Source organism: Pinus tabuliformis, chromosome J (assembly GCF_031772625.1).
Source record: "Pinus tabuliformis cultivar Carrire ecotype Pingquan chromosome J, CPIR1, whole genome shotgun sequence".
NCBI lineage: Eukaryota > Viridiplantae > Streptophyta > Pinopsida > Pinales > Pinaceae > Pinus > Pinus tabuliformis.
Window position 1 is genome coordinate 616,055,372 of NC_142295.1, and position 24,456 is coordinate 616,079,827.

The 24,456-nt window shown below is 41.8% G+C and overlaps 1 protein-coding gene across 1 annotated transcript in view; it reads right to left on the minus strand.

The window, feature by feature from the left end:
- LOC149228458 (uncharacterized) overlaps positions 1-24,456 on the minus strand; it is a 412,049-nt gene that overhangs the window by 296,339 nt on the left and 91,254 nt on the right. Inside the window, exon 3 of the mRNA XM_089380786.1 lies at positions 2,826-2,869. Coding sequence (XP_089236912.1) covers positions 2,826-2,869 — 44 coding nt within the window. The remainder of the gene's footprint in view (positions 1-2,825; positions 2,870-24,456) is intronic.

The following is a 24,456-nucleotide window of genomic DNA, read 5'->3' on the forward strand; positions in this document are numbered from 1 at the left end:
TATATCTTGTGTACTCCGTCTCTTTGTGATCTTCATTGTTTTGATAATTGTTTGATGAACAGAACTAATGAAGTAATAAAGAATCAATTAATATCACAAGTAACTATCGTGATAAGGAAAATAAATTCTAATCTACAAGTCTCCATATTTTCGAACATATGCAACATCCATCTAGATAGTCTTTAAAATTTATTTTCAACAAATTAGGGCGCAAACTAACATAATCTAGAATTAATAGTTCCATACATTAGACATTCAAAATGGTAATATTCAACAAAGAGCACTTACAAGATAACATGCAATATATCCATCCATTTGCCAAAGAATAGCTCCAAAGACAATCCAAATCTACCTTCCACACACAAAATGCATTCTAAGAATCTCCAATAGCCACAAAGAGACAAATGTGAGTTCCTCTAAGAGGTCTGAAATTTCCAAGTGTGACGATGAGAGAGATCAAATGAGGTCTCTCTCTATATATGTGTCCAATCATGTCTAATTTTAGCCTATTATCCCCTCAACTAATAAAATAATGGGCAAATACTAGGTAAGGTCACAAGCCAACCTTATAGCCAATGTGAAAACATAATATTTAACCCATAGGAGGGTCGAAAGGCTAACATCATGGATGCGTAGACCTCCTTTAGGCAAACGTTGGGCTCCTCTAGTGCCAAAATGAGCGTAGAGGGCTCCAAAAATCAAGGTCTAGGGGTTGGCCCCTAGACTTCCATGCAAATCATCCTATGGACCCCAGTTTTGGGCTTGGGACACAATAATTGGTCTCGTGGGTCTCCTAGTGGTGAAATACACTGGTTATGCTTCAAAGTTGAGGGCTTTGAGGATGATGTTAGCTCTCCCATGTCTCAAAGGGTGAGACAAACATCATCTAGGCCTTAGATTAGCTACCAAACCATGTGATCATTGCTAATACGGTTAGGGCATGCTGGTCCAAGTGCATCATCTCGTGAATAGTATGGGGCAAAGTGCAAGCCTATTGAGGTGTTGAGGGCGCCCATGGATATGAATGATGCTCTGCAAGTGACAGGAGTCCCATGGCTCTCAATGCTTCACCTGTAGGGTTTCATATGCTCTTCTAGTGGGCTTAGGTCCCAGTTAAGTTGCCCAACCCATAATGAAAACCACCTACCAATCACACACAACATCCAGTGTTGCATCTTCACCATTAGGTACAAAAATCATTAGTGCATCGAAGTGGACCAAGTTTGTTAATCAAGGGAAAGATGACATTTCATACAAGGATTCCCTTGCAAAATTTGGGGCTTTGATCATGCCATAGTGTTACCTCCCTAGGTAGCAACAGCTAACGGATGACCCTATTAAGTGTTCCCAACCCGTAAGGAGAAACACAGTTCATTGGTACATCCTTCAATCAATAGGTGCCATGTGAATAGTGATGCAACGGAGCAGAAAAGGGGTATCACGGCCAAATACCATGGTCAAAGGGGTAACAATGATGAGGAATTTCACATTTTGGGCGTCCAAATGTGAGGAGGGAGCAATCGTTGATGCATGAGTTACCTTGGCCTTTGTTTTCCACCCCTCTTAGTGCCTTTTACTTTTTTATGATATTTCTTTGTACTGCTGCCAGAAGCTTTGAGAAATGAGAGCATGCTTTGAATGATGTGTAGTAGTGGTTACCCCCTTAGTGGTGGGGCAAATCATCATCCACGAGGGGTTGGGACATGCAAGGGTTCCTTTCCATGATGTGGTAAGGCAACATTGGACCCAGGAACCAAGTGATGGCCATAATGATAAGGGGTAGCGCTCATGCTTGGCTTTTGCCCACGTGCTTAATGTTAGTGTCTCGACCATGTTTTGCATTTTATAGTTTTATTTCTTTTGTTTCTTGCTTGTAGCCACGATATGCTCTTTCCTTTTTTTTCGCTGCATCAACCTAGGGCAAAATTTCCAAGCCCGACCCAGATATGCGGAAAAGGTGGACCCATAGTCAAGTGGACCTGAAGATGGGAGATGGAGTGTAGGGCTCGTAATGTACAAAGGGAATTGATAAGTATGGAATAGGGAAAACAGGACCACGCTATTTCAATCAAAATTTCCCAAGTAGCGCCTTCCTAAAGCCATGGGCCATTAGGGGAGGTCCCACTAGACTAGGGTTGAAGATTAACCTCCCATTTAAGGTGAGGGAACAAAACCATAGTCAAAACCCTTCCTTCTTCCAAGTCACCCCATAATCCATGCCAAATGCCTAAATGAAAAACAAGCATAAGCACCTGATTGCATAATGAATAATGTACCTGTTGGGTCGAATTGCCCACCTTCCAACGTGTGCTCTTGAAAAATGGGCGAGGAAACATACAACTGATGCAGGTGGCATAGATAAGAATGGCACATCACATTGGCTACTTGGTGGCCATCAAGGGCTATTGGCTGTCAACTGGAAGAGATGACCAAGAGAAATTTTCTCCTATAGGGTTAACCACTTTTGGTGGGTAACAGTTCCAACAAAAAATATTTTTGGTCACTCATTAAACATTAATAAAATTATCTTATGTTATCTTATCTTCAATTTGCATACTTTCCTTTCCTTATTCACTTGTGTGTGTTCATATCATACCATTGCACTAAATATACTCTATTGGCAGATCTTAACCAGATTATTAAATATAGTTTGACTTCGTGTAAACATATGATATATGTATCATTCACTTCCATTTTTCGTTGGAAATGTTTGTCCACTTCACAGGTGTAAACAGCTTTTCTCTACTCAATTTCTTGACGAAGTTCAAATACTTACCCCAGATATGCAATTATCCAGAAAGCACTGGAAGGAAAATTTACTTTACCTTCTAAGCTGTTGATACTTCTTCGGAAGATGTGCAAGAAGTGCCTACAAAAACAGCACCACTGATGTTAAAGATACAAATTTCATATGCTCTTGAAATAGATAAATGTAAAAATTTGATATCTAAAATTATATTGCAATCGGTAAATCACATGATAAAATGGAAGCTAGGAGTAAGAGCTAATTAAGCAAAAGGAGTTAAAATCAAATTCAAAAAATTGCATCAAGAAGAGAATCACCAAGTAGCTCTTAAACAATTCAAGCATAAATACTTCCTTACTCTTGGGTTGATTATCCTCATTTACCTACATAGACATTAAAGTTCATGGTAAATCACTCAAAAGGTGCTGTCATGTAATAATTCAAGGCTGCATGCAAGCCAGTATAACTCAATCAGGGTATTTCAAGTCCAGTATCTTAGGTTTTAAGCATAGAGTGGCTTGAAGCTGTCCATGTCATAAGCTGAAAATGTATATGGTGAATTTTGTATTGTATTCAATTAAGTTGTAGTGCTTCCAAATTAAAAAATGAATTAAATAAGTTTGGATAAAAAATGGTTCTTGACATCTTGTCACATCAAACTATTTGTTTTCACCTCTGCACTTCATTAATTAGTTAAAACGAAAGTTGCACATATTGTTTCCAGAAATCTATTCACAAGGGTCTGTAAAGAATCATATCAGAAATATCAGGGAAAATATCAGCAAGCATAAACTTGGAACTTAAAATCTTGGAAAAACTTAGAAAATAAAACCTAAAAAAACTATGAATAACCAGAAAATCGGGAGAAATCTGAGATTTTTGCAACATTCACTTAAGATTAAGCTTTTCCCAAAATGGTTTTGCAAAATTTGCAGCAGAATCCAATCCACAGGCAACCAAGACTGATTTAACATGCAATAGTGTTAAATTGGGCAATTAGGGCCAAACTCCACCTTGGACAGCTCATATGATGCAGCTGATATTTTTATTGGATTCCTCTTTCCGAGAGGTGTAGGATTGATCTAAAGATCATCTCATTCTGGCATGTACAAATGGAATTATGAATTTATTTCTTCTATGGACAAATTGTCAAGGTCGGCCAGCGAACTAATATAGGCTCAGAAGCACAAAAGACATGTCTCTTCACCCTCAAAGTTGCATATAAATAGAAGGAGCATCTACCTCATTTGGACATCATTCATCATTCACATATCTCTCTCTCCTCATCGGATTGAGTGTATGGATTTCTGGGCGGCTTCTCTCCTCCACACGTGTGAAGGACATTCTGTGATTTTCTGTTTCATGTGTTGGCCAAATTGCAGAAGGTTTGACCAGCGTTGACTGGGCAGCAGTTGACCTTGTTTGACTGCGATTTTCTTGGAGAAAATTCTGTTTGGGCAGGCCACATTTCTGGGCACAGATTTCGAGGCATTCTGAACTGTTTGACCAGCGCTGACTGTAGAGAAGTTGACAGCAGGTTTGACTCTGCATTGACCAAGTTTGACTGATATTTTCGAGACTGTTTTGGGCTGATTCAGACTGTCCTTGGAGGCCGAATTGACTGGGTTTGACCGACTTGATTTGGAGGTGTAATTCTGCTAAGTTGACCAGCGTTGACTTTCTGGTTAGGGCATCCTGTTGACTGCAGTTTGACTGGACAGATTTGACTGTGATTGGGCAAGTGAATTTTGTATATTGTACTCTCTCTCTCTGCTGAACTCTTGAAAAATAATAAGAAAAATTGATCAAGGGGTTCCCCACATTGGAATTTGTCCCTAGCATGTGCCACATCTTGTGTCCTCTTGTCTTGGCTTGTCTTTTGCTTTTTATTTATGCTCTATCTGTATTTACTATCATGTTAATGTAATTGCTAATCTGGAAATTGATATTGGGCTAATAAGAAAAATTGAAGTAAATTGTTCTTAAGCATAGAACATACCATCGTTATCTAAAATTAACATGCTATCAGAGGCGAGGTGAAGACAAAGTCCAAGCAAGAGTGAAAGGAGCAATCACTAAGAAGAGAAATCACTGGGATTTGTTGACAATGACAAGAGTTAATGTCCTCCGCATCATAATTCAAGCCTGATGACAAACTCAATGATAAGTCTAATTATCATGCATGGAAGATGTCTCTTGATTTGACTTTGGAAGAGCAGGATGTTATGGACTATGTGCAGGGAAAGATTACGGAACCTCCTTAAAATGCATCGGCTGCCAATAAGACTAAGTACAAGAAAGGTGAAGTCAAAGCAAAGAAGATCATAAGGGATTCTATTAACAAGCATTTGGTTGCATACAACTCCAATTTGAACACATCTAAGGAGATGTATGACAGGTTGGTTGGCATGTTCAAAGTTAGCAATGCAAACCAAGTTCTCTTCCTCAAGAACAAGTTGAAGGACATAAAGAAGGGAAGACGTGGAGATATCCAATCCTACTTCATGAAGATTACCAAGATCAAAAATGATCTTCTTTCTAAGTTGCAGGAAACGCAGGTACAGGGTCCGTTTCCGTACGGAAACGAAACGGAAACACGTTTCCGCGTACCGTACGGCCTGGAAACGCGTTTCCGGCCGTACGGCCACATTTCCCCAAAAAAAACACTTGTTTTTTTTTTTTTCTTTTTTTTTTTTTTTTTTTTTTTTTAGGGTTTCCAGGTAGTAAATGTGATGTAAATTTAATCTTAATGTTTAAATGTTTATGTAAGTAAATGTATCATTCATGCTTTATGATTGCACATATATAATAATAATTTTTAAATATTTTTAATATATATATATATATATATATTATTATATATATTCGCGTTTCCCCGTTTCCAAAATTTGGGGAGGTCGCGTTTCGTTTCGCTTCCCGTTTCGTGCAACTTAGTCTTCTTTCAATAGGAGAAGTTATTGCTGATAGGGAGCTCACTCTCATTGCCCTTGGAGGTCTCCCTCGTGAATGGCATGTGTTCAACACTACTATCCTCAACAATGACAGGATTCCAAGTTTTGATGAATTGTTGACTAGATGCACTCAAGAAGAGACAAGGATGATGGAGAGAGACATGCCTTCTAATAGGAGTGATCCTACTGCATTCTCTGCTCATGCTAAAAAGAAGAAAAATGCAGGTTCAAAGAAGCAATGTCAAGGAAGACCGAGATTCAAAGATGGAAGGAAGGGAAGATGCTTCATTTGTAACAGGTTTGGCCACTATGCTAGGGAGTGTCCTAATAGAAGGGATACACCTCATGATGATGACAACCACAACCACAACAATTTCAGGGGCAACAACAATCAAAGGAATGGCAGATTCAACAACAAAGGAAAAAGGAATGCTCCCGCTACTCAACATGGAAATGGTCGACCTCCCAAAAGATCAAGAAACTCCAGGTATGATGAATCTAATGTTGTAGATAACAAGCAAAAAGAATTTATCTTATATCTGCCCTCTCTACTGCCTCTCCTCCGGATACCTTGGGAAATTGGTTGATTGATAGTGGTGCCTCGAGGCACTTTACTGGGTATAAGGAACCTCTTTCAAATCTGATAGAAAATGATACAAATTTGGAGATCATTCTTGGAGACAATGCCACCTATCCCATGAAAGGAGTTGGAAATGTTACTCTTCAATTAAATCTATTGAAATGTCTAAGTATTACTCGTTAGAAATTTTATTTGTATTCTTCTGGTTTATTTCTCCTACTTGTTAATTACCAACAAGTTATTTAAACATATAAACATTGAAATAAACACAATACAGTCTCAACCATTTATAGATCAACAGTTGAAAGAAAACAAACACACAAGTGACACCGTTATTTTTGGAAAAATGTCCCAAGAAAAACCCAATGCGGGAAAACTAGTGCAGCTATTCTAATGGTTTGCTATTGCAGTATTCCTTGAGTACGATTGGGAGCCTAATCGGCTCATCCGACAAAAAAAAAAAACCAGCAATAATACCTCTCTATTAGGAAACAGGTATTCAGAAAACTTGTCCCACGAAACCCTCTCCAGCAACTCTGAAGCACTGCGTCAGCCTCCTGCTGCTCTACGTCAACCCTCTAAGGCATTGCGCAGCCTCTAGGACCCTCTGCGTCACTCCTGCTGCCTTCTACGTGGATGATGCAGGCCCTCTGGCCTCTGCATTGTCTCTGTTGGGCTCTATGTGGCCTGCTCTTGCTGTTGCTTCTCGCTCTATGCCTCTGCGCTGGTCTCTCGGCACTATCTCTGCCTCTCTGTTCAGAACTCACCGCCCCTCGCTGCTGATCACTCCGGTGTGTTTTCCAGCTGACCTCAAGCCTCCTCTTATACTTTTCCTGTTGGTCCTCGAATGGCCGAGATTAAATCTCTAATCAACGGCTAAGATTAGATTTGGCTTGATCCATGACTTTTGGAACCTTCTAACCCAGTTTTAATTTATACCCATTAATATTTTATTTTTCCGAAGTTTAGACTTAGGAACTCATTAAAAATGTTAATTATTTTAATATCTCCCAAACCGGGTACAATCTATCCAAACCATTTCTAAGTCTTGGAGATCTCGTGTGCTTTAGCCTTTCCACCAATTTTCATGGCTAAAGCACACCCGATGCTACCCAAAATCAACATTCCCTCTTAGCGAGCACTGTGCTCTAGTAATACTCCTTGTTGAGCATCACTCTGATTATCTGGCACCGGTACCTGTGCTGATGCTAGGCCTCCCCGTCCAACATCCTTTGCACTGCTGCATCCTCTACACTGCCGTTGTTGCATCCGTACGACAACTCCCTCTACATCCTTGTTGTTGCTGATCCATCCTCCCAACACTGCATCTGCACTGCATCCCCCTCTCATCATGTTGCATCGTGCTATTGCACTGCAACTCAGTCACTGAGAAGTAAGTAACTGATCCACCCAACTTCTGACATCCCTGTCAGGCTAGAAACACTCCCGATGTTGAAGCCCTCTCTACCGCTAACAAGTTCTACCTCTATTGACCTCTGCGGTGCTGCAACAACTCGCTACATCTCGCACCGTTGTACACCTCTTTGTGCCATCCTGCACCGTTGCAACATCTCGTACCTCTCCCACTGTTGCAGCCTACAAGCCTTGCGCTGCCCGGGGACTTCTGCACTGTAGCACTATCTGTCGCATCATCTGCATCCGTCTCTACCAACATCCGCCAGTCCTGCTATTCCTCTTCAAGGCTCCTGTAGCAAGGTATAATCCAAAAGGTTGTGAAAATTCTATCACTACAACATCTTATTTACTTTGCCTACTTATTTTCAATAAGTTATTTATAAAATTCCTCAATAAACATTAAAATAAATTTTGTCGCAGATATCACACCATAATACAGAAACAAACACATGCACAAGAATCAACACATCGACATAGATATTTTGGACAACAATCCCCGGAAAAACCCAATGTGGGAAAACTAATGCAGCAAGGGAGGATTTTATTATTCAGCAATTCTTCAGTACAACTGGGTGCCAAACTGGCTTGCCCAACAGAGAGAATAATTCTCCAACACTTCTCCCAGTCCCAGTGTCGGCCTAGCTGACCTCTGCATGGCTCCCACACTCTGAGTCAACCCCTACTTGTCTGCATCATCCCTGGGCCTATCTGCGTCACCCACGCAGACCCTCTAGTGACTGCACAGTCTCCTGCTGCCTCAGCGTCTGCCTGAAAGGCCTTGCATCTGCCTCTCTTGCCTCTGCACTGGTCTTCTGTTGCTGATCCTGACTCTATGCTCCATACTTGCTGCGTCCTGCTGCTTTCCAGACCACTAGTTCGAATTTTTCAGCTAACCCCGCTCCAGAAATCGAACTGACTGGTCTCCCTTAATGTGTTCCCCAATTGACCCTCAAGCTTCTTCTTATACTTTTCTCATTGGTCCATAAACGGCCGAGATTAAGTCCCTAATCAACGGCTAAGATTAGATCTGGCTTGATCCATGACTTTTGGACCATTCTAACTCAGTTTTATATTAATTCACATTAATATTTTATTTTCCCTAAGTTTAGACTTGGGGACTCCATTGAAAATATTAATTATTTTAATATCTTCCAAACTAGTTAGATTCTGCCCAAACCATTCTGGGTCTTGGAGATCTCATGTGCTTTAGCCTCTCCACCAATTTTCGTGGCTAGATCACATCCGATGCTACCCCAAATCAGCACTCCCTCTTAGTGAGGATTGTGCTCTAGTAATACTCCTCACTGACTGTCACCCTGATCATCTGGCATCAGTCCCTGTGCTGATGCTAAGCCTCCCTACCCAATATCCTCTACACTCTTGCATCTTGTACCACTGCCCATGGCACTACTACTGCCACTGTTGCATCTGTACGGCAACTCCCTCTGCATCCGTGCTGCTATCACCCCCATTTCTGCTACTAAAATGGGTTATTTATCATCCCCATATTTTCCCTGAAGTAATCAAACTTTGTCCTTCCAAGGGCCTTGATGAGGATGTCTGCCACCTGTTCTCCTGTAGGAGTGTAGCTCAATTGTACAGCTCCTCGTTGGACACAGTCTCTGACAAGGTGACACTAGATATCAATATGCTTTGACCGATCATGAAACACTGGATTCTCAGAAAGCTTGATGCAACTCTAATTATCGCACATGATCCTGGTCACCTCCATTTTCCTTCTGAATAGGTTCACAAGCAGTTTTCTAAGCCATATGGCCTCACAGGAAGTTGTGCTCGCCGCCATATATTCTGCCTCAAATGAGCTCAAAGCCACGAACTTCGGTTTCCTACTACACCAAGAAGTCATTCCCAATCCAATGTTGAAACAGTACCCAGAGGTACTTTTCCAATCCACTGAACTTCCTGCCCAATCTGCATCAATAAATCCACTCAATCTGATATCCTTACCCCTAGTGTACAAGAGTCCATAATTGATTGTTCCATGTAAATACCTGAGAACGTGTTTCGTTGTTTCCCAATGCGCCCTCTTCGGTTCCACCATGAACTGACTGAGGGTGTTGACAGCATAGCAAATGTCTGGCCTGGCATTGACCAAATACATCAAGGACCCTATGAGCTGCCTATATAGGGTGGGATCAACATCCTTCTCTTCTGATGCATCAATCTTCTTCCAGTTGGTGATCATTGGAGCAGCCATGGGTCTACAGTCCTCCATCCTGAATCTTTTCAGGATTTCTGTATCATACCTCCCTTGCCCAAGAAAGATCTCTCCCTTCTGCTACCAAACTTCCAACCCTAAGAAGTAATGCATTAGTCCCAAATCCCTCATATCGAATTATGTGGCTAGATTCTTCTTGCAACCCCCAATGAGCCTGGATGATCCTGTCAGAAAGAGATCATCCACATACAATAGTAAGATTAGCGGCTCATTCTCTATAACCAGATAGTAGAGATTCGGATCCGCTTCACTCTTGACAAATCCCATCTTCCGCAAGTAGCCATCGATTCGACCATACCATGATCTAGGTGCTTGTTTCAGCCCATACAAGGCTTTCTTCAATCTGCATACATGAGACTTCTTCTCATGTGTCTCAAAGCCCTCTGGTTGTTCAATGTATACCTCTTCTTCTATTACCCTGCTCAGAAAAATCCGTTTTGACATCCATCTAATGAATCTCCCACCCCATCTGAGCTACAAGAAATATCACAGTGCTAATAGAGATATATACCTGGCTACCAGGGTGAAGGTCTCCTCGTAGTCAATTCCTTCCTTTTGAGCATACCCTTTAGCCACAAACCTGGCCTTGTATTTCTCAACACTGTCGTCTGCAGCGTATTTGATCTTGTAGATCCATCTCGAACCTACTACTGATCTATCTTGAGGCCTTGGCACTACCTCCCAGACATCGTTCACAATTATGGAGTTGTACTCCTCTATTATTGCATCTAGCCAAACTTGATGTTGAGCTGCCTCCTAGAAACTGGCAGGCTCCCCATCCTAAGCTATTGATGCCGGATATCTATCTAGTTGTTTTCGCTCCCTCTTATTGTTTCCTAGCGCACCAATGAAGTCCTCTACATCTCGCAGAATCTGACGAAATTCCCTGCTAGTTCTTCCTCTGCCAGTAGGTGCCTCTGTTAGCTCCTCCTCATCCTGTGAATCTTCCTGATCTGAGGAAGAATTCTTTACTTATGTTGGTTGAAGAGGTTTAACCAACGGCTCTTCTTTTGACTGCTCCTCAGAAGGCATCTCACGAGATTTTCTGAAATCCCTGTCCTCCATGAACTTTACATCTCGTCGAACCACTACCTTCCTGCTCCCTAGAAGATAGATTCAGTATGCCTTACCGTTCTCGCTATATCCCACTAGATATCCCTTTTCTGCAGTTTGATCTAGCTTTTTCCTCTTTTCCTCGGTATGTGACAATATGCTAACCTCCCAAATATCTTGAGATGACTAACTTCAGGTGTCTTCCTTGTGAAAAGTTTCTCTGGAGTAATCTTGCCCAATGCCTGATGAGGAGTCCTGTTCTGAACATAGACTGTTGTGTCGCATGCTTCCGCCCATAGGAATTTTGGCATATCTTGATCATACATCAGGGCCCTAGTTGATTCTACAATAGTCTTGTTATTCCTTTCTGCTACTCCATTTTGCTCCAGATTGTACGAAGCTATCCACTCTTTTCTAACGCCCTCCTTAGCGCAAAAGTCAATGAAGTCCTTATCGACATACTCTCCTCCATTATCTAAGCACAAAACTTTTATTTTCTTCTCAGTCAAATTCTCCACAAGAGCCTTGAACTCTTTGAATCGACAGAAAACCTCATCCTTGGTTTTCAGAAAATAAATCCAAGTTTTCCTTGAGTGGTCATCAATGAAGGTAAGGAAATACTCGACACCACTAAGAGCTTTGGTGGACATAGGTCCGCAGATATCTCAGTGTGTCAATCCTAGTACACTCTTGGCCCTGTGTTTACTCCTAGGAAATGTTGCCTTGGCATACTTTCCTAGAGCACATCTTCTGCATACATCATCTCGTTCCGTACTAAGATTTGGAACACCCGTTATAGTGCTCCTGAGAATTTTCAGAGCCCCATGGTGCAAATGTCCCATTCTTCTGTGCCATAGTTCGTTCAAGTCCTTGTCTCCATGACTGCCTATTAGTGCCATTAGTGATTCTAGTTGTAATCTAGATTATGTACAACCTGTTACTTTTGATCCCGATCTGCACGTTTTTTTCCAGCTCAGGTATATGATGTATACCTTTTCCTTGATGAAGTAGACGTCATAGCCCTTTCTTTGAAGTTGCGACACCGAAAGTAATTTCATCCCCAATCCTGGTACATGTAGCACATTTGTAGCGCGAAACTATTCTCCCAATTCTGTTTGAAAAACTATGGTACCCTTCCCTACTAGAATACACTTTGCCTTGTTCCCCATGGTGATCTGAAAGTTCATCTTCTCTTCTCGATACTCTGAGAAACATTCCCTGATTCCCGTCATATGCCAAGAGGCTCCACTGTCTATATACCATACTTCTGATGATGCAGAACTAGTCATACAAGCCACTTCTTCTTCCATCCTGGAAGCCAGCATGGAGAAATCGAAATCTCTTGTTCAATATTCTGAAAATCTGTGCGAGTCCCCTGACGTGTATGCCTCTGCATCATGATCTTGACCCATAACTAATTTTCCCTTCCTGTCTCTGATTACTCGCTCTGATACCATGTGAAAATTCTATCACTGCAACATCTTATTTACTTTCCCTACTTATTTTCAATAAGTTATTTATGAAATTCCTTCAATAAACATTAAAATAAATTTTGTTGCAGATATCACACCATAAACAGAAACAAACACATGCACAAGAATCAACACATCGACACAAATATTTGGGACAACAGACCCCGGAAAAACCCAATGTGGGAAAACCGATGCAGCAAGGGAGGATTTTATTATTCAGCAAGTCTTCAGTACAACCGAGTGCCAAACTGGCTTGCCCAACAAAGAGAAAAATTCCCCAACACTTCCCCCAGTCCCAGCGTCAACCTGGCTGACTTCTGCATGGCTCCCAGACAATCTGCGTCAACCCTGCTTGTCTGCGTCATCCCTCGGCCTATCTTCATCACCCACGCAGGCCATCTAGTGACTGCGCAGTCTCCTACTGCCTTAGCATCTGCCTGAAAGGCCCTGAGTCTACCTCTCTTGCCTCTGCACTGGTCTTCTGTTGCTGATCCTGACGCTCTGCTCTATACTTGTTGCCTCCTGCTGCTCTCCAAACCACTAGTTCAAATTTCTCAGCTAACCCCGTTCGAGAAATCAAACTGACTGGTCTCCCTCAGTGTGTTCTCCAACTGATCCTCAAGCCTATTCTTATACTTTTCGCGTTCATCCATCAACGATCGAGATTAAGTCCCTAATCAACGGCTAAGATTAGATCTTGCTTGATCCATGACTTTTAGACCATTCTAACTCAGTTTTATATTAATTCACATTAATATTTTATTTTCCTTAAGTTTAGACTTAGGGACTCCATTAAAAATATTAATTATTTTAATATCTTCCAAACTGGTTAGATTCTGCCCAAACCATTTTTGGGTCTTGGAGATTTCATGTGCTTTAGCCTCTCCACCAATTTTCGTGCCTAGAGCACATCCGAAGCTACACCAAATCAACAAAGGTTGGGTACCTCAAGGATCCTGCCCCTCATCGCCTATAGTCCTCCTGACTATAGCTCAATGTCTCCCCACTTCTTCTCTAGTGGTACATGAGCACTCATGGCACAATCGTCATCCTCCTCGACTTCTTTCTCTGCCTTCGTTGGCGCTGCCTTAGAGTCAAAAGCCTCTCCCTTGTTCTTCTTCCTCGGACACTGGTTCACATAGTGACCCATTTCCCCACAATGGAAGCACTTGACCTTGATGAGGACCTTCTTCTTCCTCTTCTCCTGCTTTCCCGCAGATGCCAAAGCCGCATCCTCTTTCTCTTCCTTCTTGATCCTGACCCCTTTGCTGCTACTTCCCGTCTTGGTTAGCTATCTAATATCTTCTTGATGAAGAGCTGCCCACAGTTCTTCCCAATCTGGAAGACTCACCCTGCCTAGTATGCTCTACACAAATGTCTCCCACTCCTCAGATACTGTGTTAAGTGTAATCCTCACCATCAACTCCTGATCCGGCGTGGCCCCTATGGAAGTCAGTTGGTCACGAATATCCTTCAACCGGCTGAGGAAGAGATCTATCTACTCTCCCTTCTAATCTGGTATGACCTTATCTGATTTTCCAGTAACATCTTCCTCTACACGGAAGTATGCTGGTACAATGTCTTCAAGGTGTCCCACATATGCGTTGTCGTTTCCTTCTTGGCAATATGTTGGACCACATGGTCCTTGACCCCATCAAGGATGATGCACTTAGCCTTAGCCAATGCCTCCTCGTACCTTTCATTAGCTTCCGGGTCAACTGGGATAGCCATTACTCTCAAGACGAAGTCCTTGATGTGATGTTTGTATAGAATGGACAGGATCCTGGCCTTCCAGACCACAAAGTTGGATGCTCCGTCCAGCCTATCTTGATCCCTCAGCCCCATTCACGGCCATCTCTCTGCTCTTCTCTATCGACTCCCCCGAGTCTCTCTACTTCTGGCCTAGAAGTTCTTGGTTCGACTCCTGCTGAGTCTCTCTACTTCCCATCCAGAAGTTGTTGATTTGACTCCTCCGAGTCTCTCTACTTCCCGTCTAGAAGTTCTCTTCAGGACTCCCTCTGAGACCCAATTTCCCTCCTAGAAATCCTTCTACCAACCCTCAAGTTGCCCCTCTCCAATCGTCTGTGTAACTGCAACACTGATCTGGATTCCTTGGCTAGAAATCCACCTCAATAGCAACTCCCTCTACCTTGGTCTTTCCCTGTTAGGTATTGTTCTGACCATAGTACCCCACCAGCTTCGCTCCCACAAACTACCCACAGCTTCCTTCGCCCCAGCAACTGAAGGATTGAGCCTCTTGGCTCTGCACAATCCCGACACTGGCAAAACAGCTCCCTTAGCCAATTGCATCAGCCCTCTTGGCCTCTGCGTGACTTTGCGTGACCCTGTTTCTGCCCTCCTCAGCCTCTGCATTGGCCTCTCTCAGGCTTGGACTGATGACGCAGTCCCTCTGCGTCAGCCCTTCCTCTGTCACTTTCTGCAAGGATCAGCTCTGTCACTTGGGACAGCTGAAGCTGCTGCAAATGCTCTGCTCAGCTGATGCCTTCAGCTTTCCTGTGATCTGCAACCTCTCTCTGATACCATGTTGAAATTTCTAAGTATTACCACTTAGAAATTTAATCTGTATTCTTCTGGTTTATTTCTCCTACTTGTTAATTACCAACAAGTTATTTAAACATATAAACATCGAAATAAACACAATACAGTCTCAACCATTTACAGATCAATAGCTGAAAGAAAACAAACACACAAGTGACATCGTTATTTTTGGACAAATGTCCTCAGGGAAACCCAATGCAGGAAAACCAGTGCAGCTATTCTAAGGGTTTATTATTATGCAGTATTCCTTGAGTACAACTGGGCGCCTAATCGGCTCACCCGAGAGAGAAAAACAACCTGCAGTAATACCTCTCTATTCGGAAACAGGTATTCAGAAAACCTTTCCCACAAAAACCTCTCCAGCAACTTTGAAGCACTGAGTCAGCCTCCTGTTGCTCTACGTCAGCCTCAGAACCCTCTGCATCAACCCTCTGAGGCATTACACAGCCTCTAGGACCCTCTGTGTCACTCCTGTTGCCTTTTGCATGGATTATGCAGGCCCTCTGGCCTTTGCATTGTCTCTGTTGGACTCTACATGGCCTGCTCTGGCTACTGCTTCTCGCTCTATGCCTCTACGTTGGTCTCTCAACACTATCTCTGTCTCTCTATCCAGTACCCACTGGCCCTTACTGCTGATCACTGATTCGAATTTGCTTAGCAACCCCGCTCTAGCAAAACGAATGACTGATCACTCTGGTGTGTTCTCCTATAGACCCTCAAGCCTTCTCTTATACTTTTCTTGTTGGTCCTCCAACGGCCGAAATTAAATTTTTAATCAACGGCTAAAGATTAGATTTGGCTTGATCCATGACTTTTGAAACCTTCTAACCCAGTTTTAAATTAATACCCTTTAATATTTTATTTTTCCTAAGTTTAGACTTAGGAACTCCATTAAAAATATTAATTATTGTAATATCCCCCAAACCGGGTACAATCTGTCCAAACCATTTTTGGGCCTTGGAGATCTCATGTGCTTTAGCCTCTCCACTAATTTTCATGGATAGAGCACATCCGATGCTACCTAAAATCAACAAAATCAAGGTAGCACCATTCATTTGCAATAAGTACTCTATGTACCCGATCTAAAGAAGAACCCAATATCCATCTTGGTGATGGAAGACAAAGGATACAAGGCGGCATTCATCGATGGAAAGGTACGTGTTTGGAAAAGAAATTTCTAAGAAGCATTTACTATTGGATTCAAGGTTGATAGACTATATCAAGTTGGAGGAAGTCCATTGGGAGCTATGTCTTGCAACACATCTCTTCAATCCGAATTATGGCACCAGAGGTTTGCTCATCTTCATTACAAAGCTCTACCCGATGCAAGGAAGATGGTAACAAGTATGCCCAAATTTAAAGTAGAACATGAAGGTGTTTGTCAGGGATGTGCCGAAGGAAAACATACAAGGGGACCATTCCCCTCAAGTGATAGCAAAACTATCAACATTTTGCAATTAGTTCGTTCTGACCTATCTGGTATGTTGCCTGTGACATCTTTAGGAGGATATTTATATTATGCTATCTTTGTGGATGATTTCTCTTGCAAAACTTGGATTTACGTCCTGAAGAAGAAGGACAAACTATTATCATGGTTTCGTTCTTTCAAAGCCTTGGTCGAAAATCAAACAGGGAAGAAGATCAAAATATTAAGGACCGATAATGGAACCGAATATGAATCAAATGAGTTCAATGACTATTGTAGAAAAGTTGGCATTAAGAGGGAGACTACTACAGCATATACTCCTAAGAAAAATGGGGTTGTTGAAAGGAAGAACCATTCTATTATAGAAGTCACTCGTGCCATGTTTCATGATCAAAGCATTCCGAAGTTCCTATGGGCCGAGGCTGCCAACACTGCCGTGTATGTTCAAAATTGATGCCCTCATCAAGCGTTGGACTCCAGAACTCCTGAAGAAGTTTTCACCGGTAACAAACCCGATGTTTCTCACTTTAGAAATTTTGGTTGCCCAGTGTATTTTCATGTGTCGAAAGAAAAGAGAAGCAAATTGGATGCATCTAAGAAGAAAGGAACATTTGTGGGCTACAATGAATCTTATAAGGCATATAGAATCTATGTGTCTTGTCAAAGAGAAGTGGAAATAAGTCATGATATCACCTTCGATGAAGATGTTGCCCTTGGAAAGATTCGTAACCTTCCTATTCCAAGGAAGGACAAAGAAGCAGATTCTGGAAAGCAGGGAGAACCACAAGATGAGTCGATGTCCGATGTTGAAGGACCAATGGAGCCCATTAATCCACCTCCTCATGAGCCCTCCTCAAAAAGGGGACCCTCATGGCTTAGGTAAACTATCGAAGATGCTAAAAGACATATTGCACCAAGGGGGACATTTCATGAAAGTAAGAAGCCGAATAGGTACCAAGGGTACTTAGCTGCCATGAGCACCATTGTTCAAACTGAGCCTTGCACATTTGAAGAAGTTGTGAAGCACCAAGTTTTCAAGGATGCTATGAAAGAAGAGTATGAGTAGATTATGAAGAATGATGTCTGGGATGTGGTCCCTAGACCCAAGGACAAATCTATTGTCACCTCGAAATGGCTCTATAAGATCAAGCATGGAGCTCATGGAAGCGCTGAAAAGTTCAAGGCCAGGTTTGTTGCTCGAGGCTTCTCTCAAAAGGAAGGTGTGGACTATGATGAAATATTTGCACCAATTGCCCAATATACCACCATCTGTTCAAGGCCAGGTTTGTTGCTCGAGGCTTCTCTCAAAAGGAAGGTGTGGACTATGATGAAATATTTGCACCAATTGCCCAATATACCACCATCTGTTGGACACCTAATCCTAAAGGGTTAGTGTGGAAGCCGAAAAGACTAAGCAGTCCAAGGGACCTTGGGATCTGAAACCCAAGAGTCACAACACTGTATTATAAATGTACATCTCATGTTAATAAAAAAAATGAACTCACTGATTTATCTTTCACATTGTCTTGCTGTCCATGTGAGTTTAACATGGTATCAGAGCAGGCGTATTCCTGCCCTGCAAAATTAATGTGAGCCATTTGTCTTATGGCCTGTCTGTGCAGTAATTTCTGCCATCAATTCTGCATCCCAGGAATATTTTCTCACGAATATTTCTTCAGCTAAATGTTAGCTGCTCCTGGCGCTGTCCAGCACTGTCCTTGTACCTGCTCTTCTGTTGTGCTGTCATCCTGACATTGAAACGCCTGAGCGTTGTCATCCCCTCTCTGCGCTGCCTCTGACCTGACAACGCATCTGCCTGAATTGTCCTCTGACCTGACAACGCATCTGCCTGAATTGTCCATATGCCAACGCATCTAACGTTCTTTGCCTCTGTCGCTGCCCAGAGATGCATGTAACGTTTTTTGCCTGAATACACCGTTCACGCTGCCCTCTCTGCGCATACACTGCCAACGCTGTAACGCATAGCGAAATTGGCGAAAGCTCGGTAATCAGTTAAATGGAATGTATGCAATGTGCTTCAAGGATTTCTAGGAAATCCGTTTTACCCTAAGAGATTCTGGAGCTGTTCATAGGAAGTGCTTTATCTCTCTCTGTATAGAAGCTGAAAATACTTTACCGGGGTCTTGGCAAGAGAAATATATCTGCTTTATTATTTTTTATATTCAAAAAAAAATGTATCATTGATTTGTCTGCCGTGGACTCTGATATTAATTTATCATCTTCTTTGCTCTCACGGAAAATTTCTTGGCCTGAACCACCACTGTGACAATGCCTGAAATTGAGTCGCGTGATCAGAGCATTTTCTAACATGCGCAAATAGACAGCCTTGCGTGATGAGTCCAGCATCTATTTCAGAGATAATCTTGAGAGGAGTGCGCCCAGTCCTCCATAGCGTTTGACGGTTGCATCCAACAGAATTTACCGAAGGTACATTCATATTACGGAACGATGGCACGGGTTTATAATAAAAAATGAAGGGAGATGGATTCATGGTCACTCCGACCTCTCCACAATTTCTTGCCAATGACAACGTGAACATATGATTTATTCTGTACCGACTCCAACTGCACTTCCATGTCCACTTACGCAACATGTATATAATCGTATTGATTTGGTTTCTCTTCCTCTAATGTGTGAAATTACTGTTTATGTGATCCGATGCATGCAATAGGAACACAACCCTCACAAAATTCTCGCGGGCCATCATTGCAGAAGCCTACGCTTCGTTTTTTGTTTATGCGATCACCTTATAAACGGTATCGATAATAATCTCAGTATGCACAGATCTCCAATTGATTTCCAAGCTAGAAGGGACTCGAACTTGCAAGTTGCGACAATCAGCATCTTCGCGAGTGGAATAATTTCATTGTTCAGAGGTGGTCTGGAGTATGATATGAATGCATAGGCTGCTCTGTTGACGAGTTGTGTGAATACGAATGACAAGTTTTCTCTCCCTGCTACTCCCAATTGACCGCTGTTATTATTGTTCGCAAAATTATTTATAGGAATAATTTTGTTTGGATTGAAGCAAATGCATTTATTCTGTTGATGCCTATTGGGCGTCCATGCTCTCTATGTACTCGTCAATGAGTTTCATGTCCAGCACGCGGACCTTGCTCATGCAAGACCAGTGACCCCTTCATCTTTGCACAGAATCCACTGCGTCCAAGTCCAGCGGCCATCGAAGAAGATATTTCGAGACTCAATGGTATCAAAAAGTAAGCAAATGAATGCCCTTGAGCAAAAATAAATGCGGGAAAAGGTTCCGATACTCCAGCTAATTTTCTGCATCCAGATTCCATACTAGAAATTCCTTAAACTGAGGGCAGAAGCCTCCTTGAAACCTGCCTGCAGATGAGGCCTCTTTCCGAGAGGTCCTTCAACATTTGGCGCCGTCTGTGGGAAACGAAACAGATGAGGAGGTGCTTCAACACAAGCCATGTGATGACTGCAAACAGAGAAATGCATAGAATTGGGTATAATTGGTAATCCATAATAATCTGCGAAACCAATATGGATAATTTCGTATCATAAATCAATTCGACCATGGTAGGGAACATTTCGAAGGTTCAGTCTACTCGAAGGTCAGTGTAGGCAGATGTCGAGAAATATGTCGGCAGATGGCTAAAAATCCTCTTGTTCGCAGTCTAGGCAGATGTCAATAAATCCTCTGGGCAAACCTCAATAAAACTTCGATAAATCTTATTGCAGAGCTCAAGAAATCCTCTAGTTTGTTCGTCCCTACCGCAGCGAAGATGACTGTTGCTTTCATTTGCTAAGATTCCTGGTTTGTTTCACAAGGACTCAATCTGCACAGTGATTTTACAGCGTAATCGAGGTGTACATATTGTTTTGGATTGAAGGAAAGGAGGAACATATCTATTGTATCTGTGTCGGAAGGACTTTGAGCCTCTCATTCTTGCTGTTTATTATTCTTGGATTTATTATTGAAGGAAGAGGTCAAGCTACCCTTATGTATATTCGTGGAGTTTGAGCCGTGTCTCCATTGCTGGTATTCGTGGATTTTTTATTCTTTTTGCATTCCGAAGCTTCCAGAAGGAATATAGAGTTTCAAATAATCTCTGGTTGATTTTTCTCTTTAAGCTATAGGGTTTTCTTGTGCAACTTGAAGATATTTAGCAGCTTACATTTTTTTTCTGTGGGATTTGGAGGATTTTTAAGGTGTAGAAAAATGGCTAAGCTTGAAAGAACATTAGAGTTATTGAGAACTCTAATCATGTCCACTGCTAACAGCACAGTCAAAATTAACAAAGCCTCTCTTTCAGACATTCAAACATGTCTGCAATATGCACAAGAAAAGATAGAGTTTTTGCAGCTTGAATCAAAACTGCAGCAGGAAGAATTACAGCAGTGGAGTCATCATTCTGAACCTGTTTCTGTTCAGAAGATTGAAACAGACTCCCATAAACAGCAAGACAATAATATTACAGTTCAATCAGATCCAGAATCCTATAAAGCAGCAATTGTATATGCAGATGCAGAAACTCAGTCTGCACTTCCCAAGCCCATCATCAAACCTTGGGAACAGCTTGTCCACAACAAGCACAGAACTGGTCTTGGATATGACAAGGACTTGTCCTTTCATATTCCAGACTATGCCAAGCCCATTCAGTTTCAGAGTGCTGGATTCATTGATGACAGTTCACCTGCTTCTCATGACAGTTCAGCTTCAGCTGTTCCAGATTCTGCCCCTCTTCCACAGCAACAACAACAACAAAAACAACAGATCGTGAAATGCCAACACTGTGACCGAGTTGGCCATTTGAAAGATCACTGTTTTGATCTTCAACCATGTAAGCACTGTCATAAAACTAGCCATCCTTCACACAGATGCTTCAGAAACAAACGTCCTGCAAGAACAAAGATTCATCTTGGATGGATCGCTTCTTGGCAATGGGCATCAACAGCCAAGAAGATATTCCAAACACATGTCAGAACTTGTTCCAGAGTATTGAACAGTCTTGCAGTTGAGTTTTCTCCATCTTCTCACCTTGTATCTGACAGGGGGGGAAATGATGGTCATCTACAAGCTTCAAAGTCACATCAAGCGAGCCTGAGCCACAACCTGCCACACCAGTTTCAGAGTTGTAGCCAGAGACAAAGATGCCCGTGAACAGATTGAGAACACTTCCTCTAGCAGAAGACACCAGCTTCTTGCTAGTTTTGGAAGAGTTCCAGGAATTGCATTAAGCATTCCAGAGTTGTTGGTTATCCTTAAACCATCACAGGTTGAGACTTCCCTTTTCAGGTTGAAGTTTTACCTTTTATGCGGGGTGAGACCTCCCTTTTATGGTTGAAGGTTTCCCTCTTTAAAACAATAGGATCACTTCCTCTAGCAGAAAACTTCAATTTCTTGCCAGTTTTGGAAGAGTTCCGGGAACTGCACTAAGCGTTCCAGTGTTGGTGGTCATCCTTAAACCACCGCCCTTTTTACCAACATTTCATAGAGCACATTCAGCCTAGTGCTGCCATGCATTTTTTGCACATTTTGTATTACAGCTCTCTTCTTGGACTCATACATAACCCTTCGGATTAAGGGGGGGAATGTTGGACACCTAATCCTAAAGGGTTAGTGTGGAAGCCGAAAAGACTAAGCAGTCCAAGGGACCTTGGGATCTGAAACCCAAGAGTCACAACACTGTATTATAAATGTACATCTCATGTTAATAAAAAAAATGAACTCACTGATTTATCTTTCACATTGTCTTGCTGTCCATGTGAGTTTAACAGATTATAGCCCTTGTTGCCTCGCAAGGATGGACCCTACTCCAGATGGATGTCAAAATTGCCTTCTTGCATGGTTCAATTAAGGAGGAAGTCTATGTAGAACAACCCGAGGGGTTCGAAGTTCAAGAACGTCAAACACATGTATGCAGGTTGAAGAAAGCCCTCTATGGGTTGAAGCAAGCTGCCCGGGCTTTGTATAAGAGGATCAACAGCTATCTGATGATGCTGGGACTTACAAGAAGTGAAGCTAATCCAAACCTTTACTTTAAGGTTGAAAATGATAGACCTCTCATCTCGGTACTTTATGTGGATGATCTCTTTCTAACAGGCACAAACCCTCTTATTCATCAATGCAAGAGGGAGTTGGCTTCCGAGTTCGAGATGAAGGACCTAGGATTGATGCATTATTTCTTAAGATTGGAGGTTTGGAAAAAGCCAAGTGAGATTTTCCTTTCCCAAGGAAAATACATTGTGAAGCTACTTGAAAGATTTGTGATTGTGGATTGTAAGTCTGTGACTACTCTGATGGAACTTAACTTCAAGAAGTTATGCGAAAGTGTTGTTGGGCCCAATTTGGGAAATCCTTCTGAGTGTCGTCAACTCGTGGGGGCCCTGATGTTCTTGGTGAACCCTCCTCCAAACATATGTTTTGCAGTGAATACATTGAGTCAATTTATGGTCAAGCCTCATCACATACATTGGATTGCTGTCAAGAATCTCTTGAGATATCTCTAGGGCACAATCACCTATGGACTGAGATACACTGCTAAGAATGTGAGGTTCCATGGTTATTTTGATGTTGACTGGGTTGACTGTGTGATGGATCATAAAAGCACATCGGAATGTTGCTTCTCTCTAGGTTATGCTTCGATATCCTCGATGAGCAAGAAGCAGAAGTCGGTTGCTTTGAGCACCGCTGATGCTGAATATATTGTTGCTAGTATGGCCTCATGTGAAGTTGTTTGGTTGAGGAAGCTCTTTAGTGAGTTGTTTGGACATGTGTTAGATACCACCGTGATCTATTTTGACAACCAAAGTGGGATTCGTCTTTCTGAGAATCTCGTGTTTCATGACTGCTCCAAGCATATTGATATCAGGTACCACTTTATCCGGGATATGGTAGAAAGGGGAGCAATAAGGCTTCGTCATATTGCCACTGATGATCAAGTCGCAAATATTCTTACGAAGCCCCTGGGAAGGTCAAATGCAGCCTACTTTATATGACCATTGGAAGAAAGAATTGAGAGAAACTGCCTATGATTACATAGCTAGATGGTGGTAGGATGTTGATATCCCCTTCAATGCTTCTCATTCACCATATTATGAACCTTTTTTTATACCATATTTGTTGTTGGAAAGGGATTCAAAGGCCCTACTATGCAGGTGACCAAAAGTCATATACAGAGCGGAAATATTAAAATACTTCATAAACAAAGACATCCATCGTAGGATAGTAATTGTATATTGTATAAAAGAATTGATGTAGGATGAGTGCAATTGAGAATGAGAGTCCTGTATATATAGCCAGGTAAGTACCCTCTCACGAACAAGGATGTCTCTACGACATGCCTTTTCATTATTAACTAACTAACCATTAGTTAATTTACTTTTTATTTATTATTATATTTATATTATTATGATTATTATTTATTATCTACTTATTATCTGTTTTTACATAATTTATGTTCATAACATTGCCTTATCCTTCAAAAAGCTTTGTCCTCAAAGCTTACTGATGAAGGATCGGATCTCTTATGTCATTCAGAATATCTTCTTGTTTCTGAGCTTTCATCTTTGTTGATACAAGACGATATAATGTTCTGAGCGATAGAAAGAATTGTCATACTGAAAATGGATCGGACCATCCAAGATTAATCTTCTGGGGAATCTTCAGGTCCTTGGAGATGTGTGGCGAATAGTTATCATATGATCGGATTGAGCTCACTTCAATATTCTTCGAAACATAAGTTTGTTTATGTTCTACGTGATATAGATTTGTAGATTGATTAAGGTGTCTACTCTTGTGATTAATTACTGAATATTTTTTATGACTCCATGTCCAATGGAATTTTCTTTCATTCTACAACCAAAACTCTAAAAACGTATCTTGACCTTTCATATCTAGCCTAAGATCTAAACTGAAAAATGAAAATCATACAGAAAGAGCCCTCTCTGAAGCTGGATGGGCTAGATCCCAGCTTTAAAAGTGGTTTGTGGTTACCTCTGCAGTTTCCTTTTCAGCCTA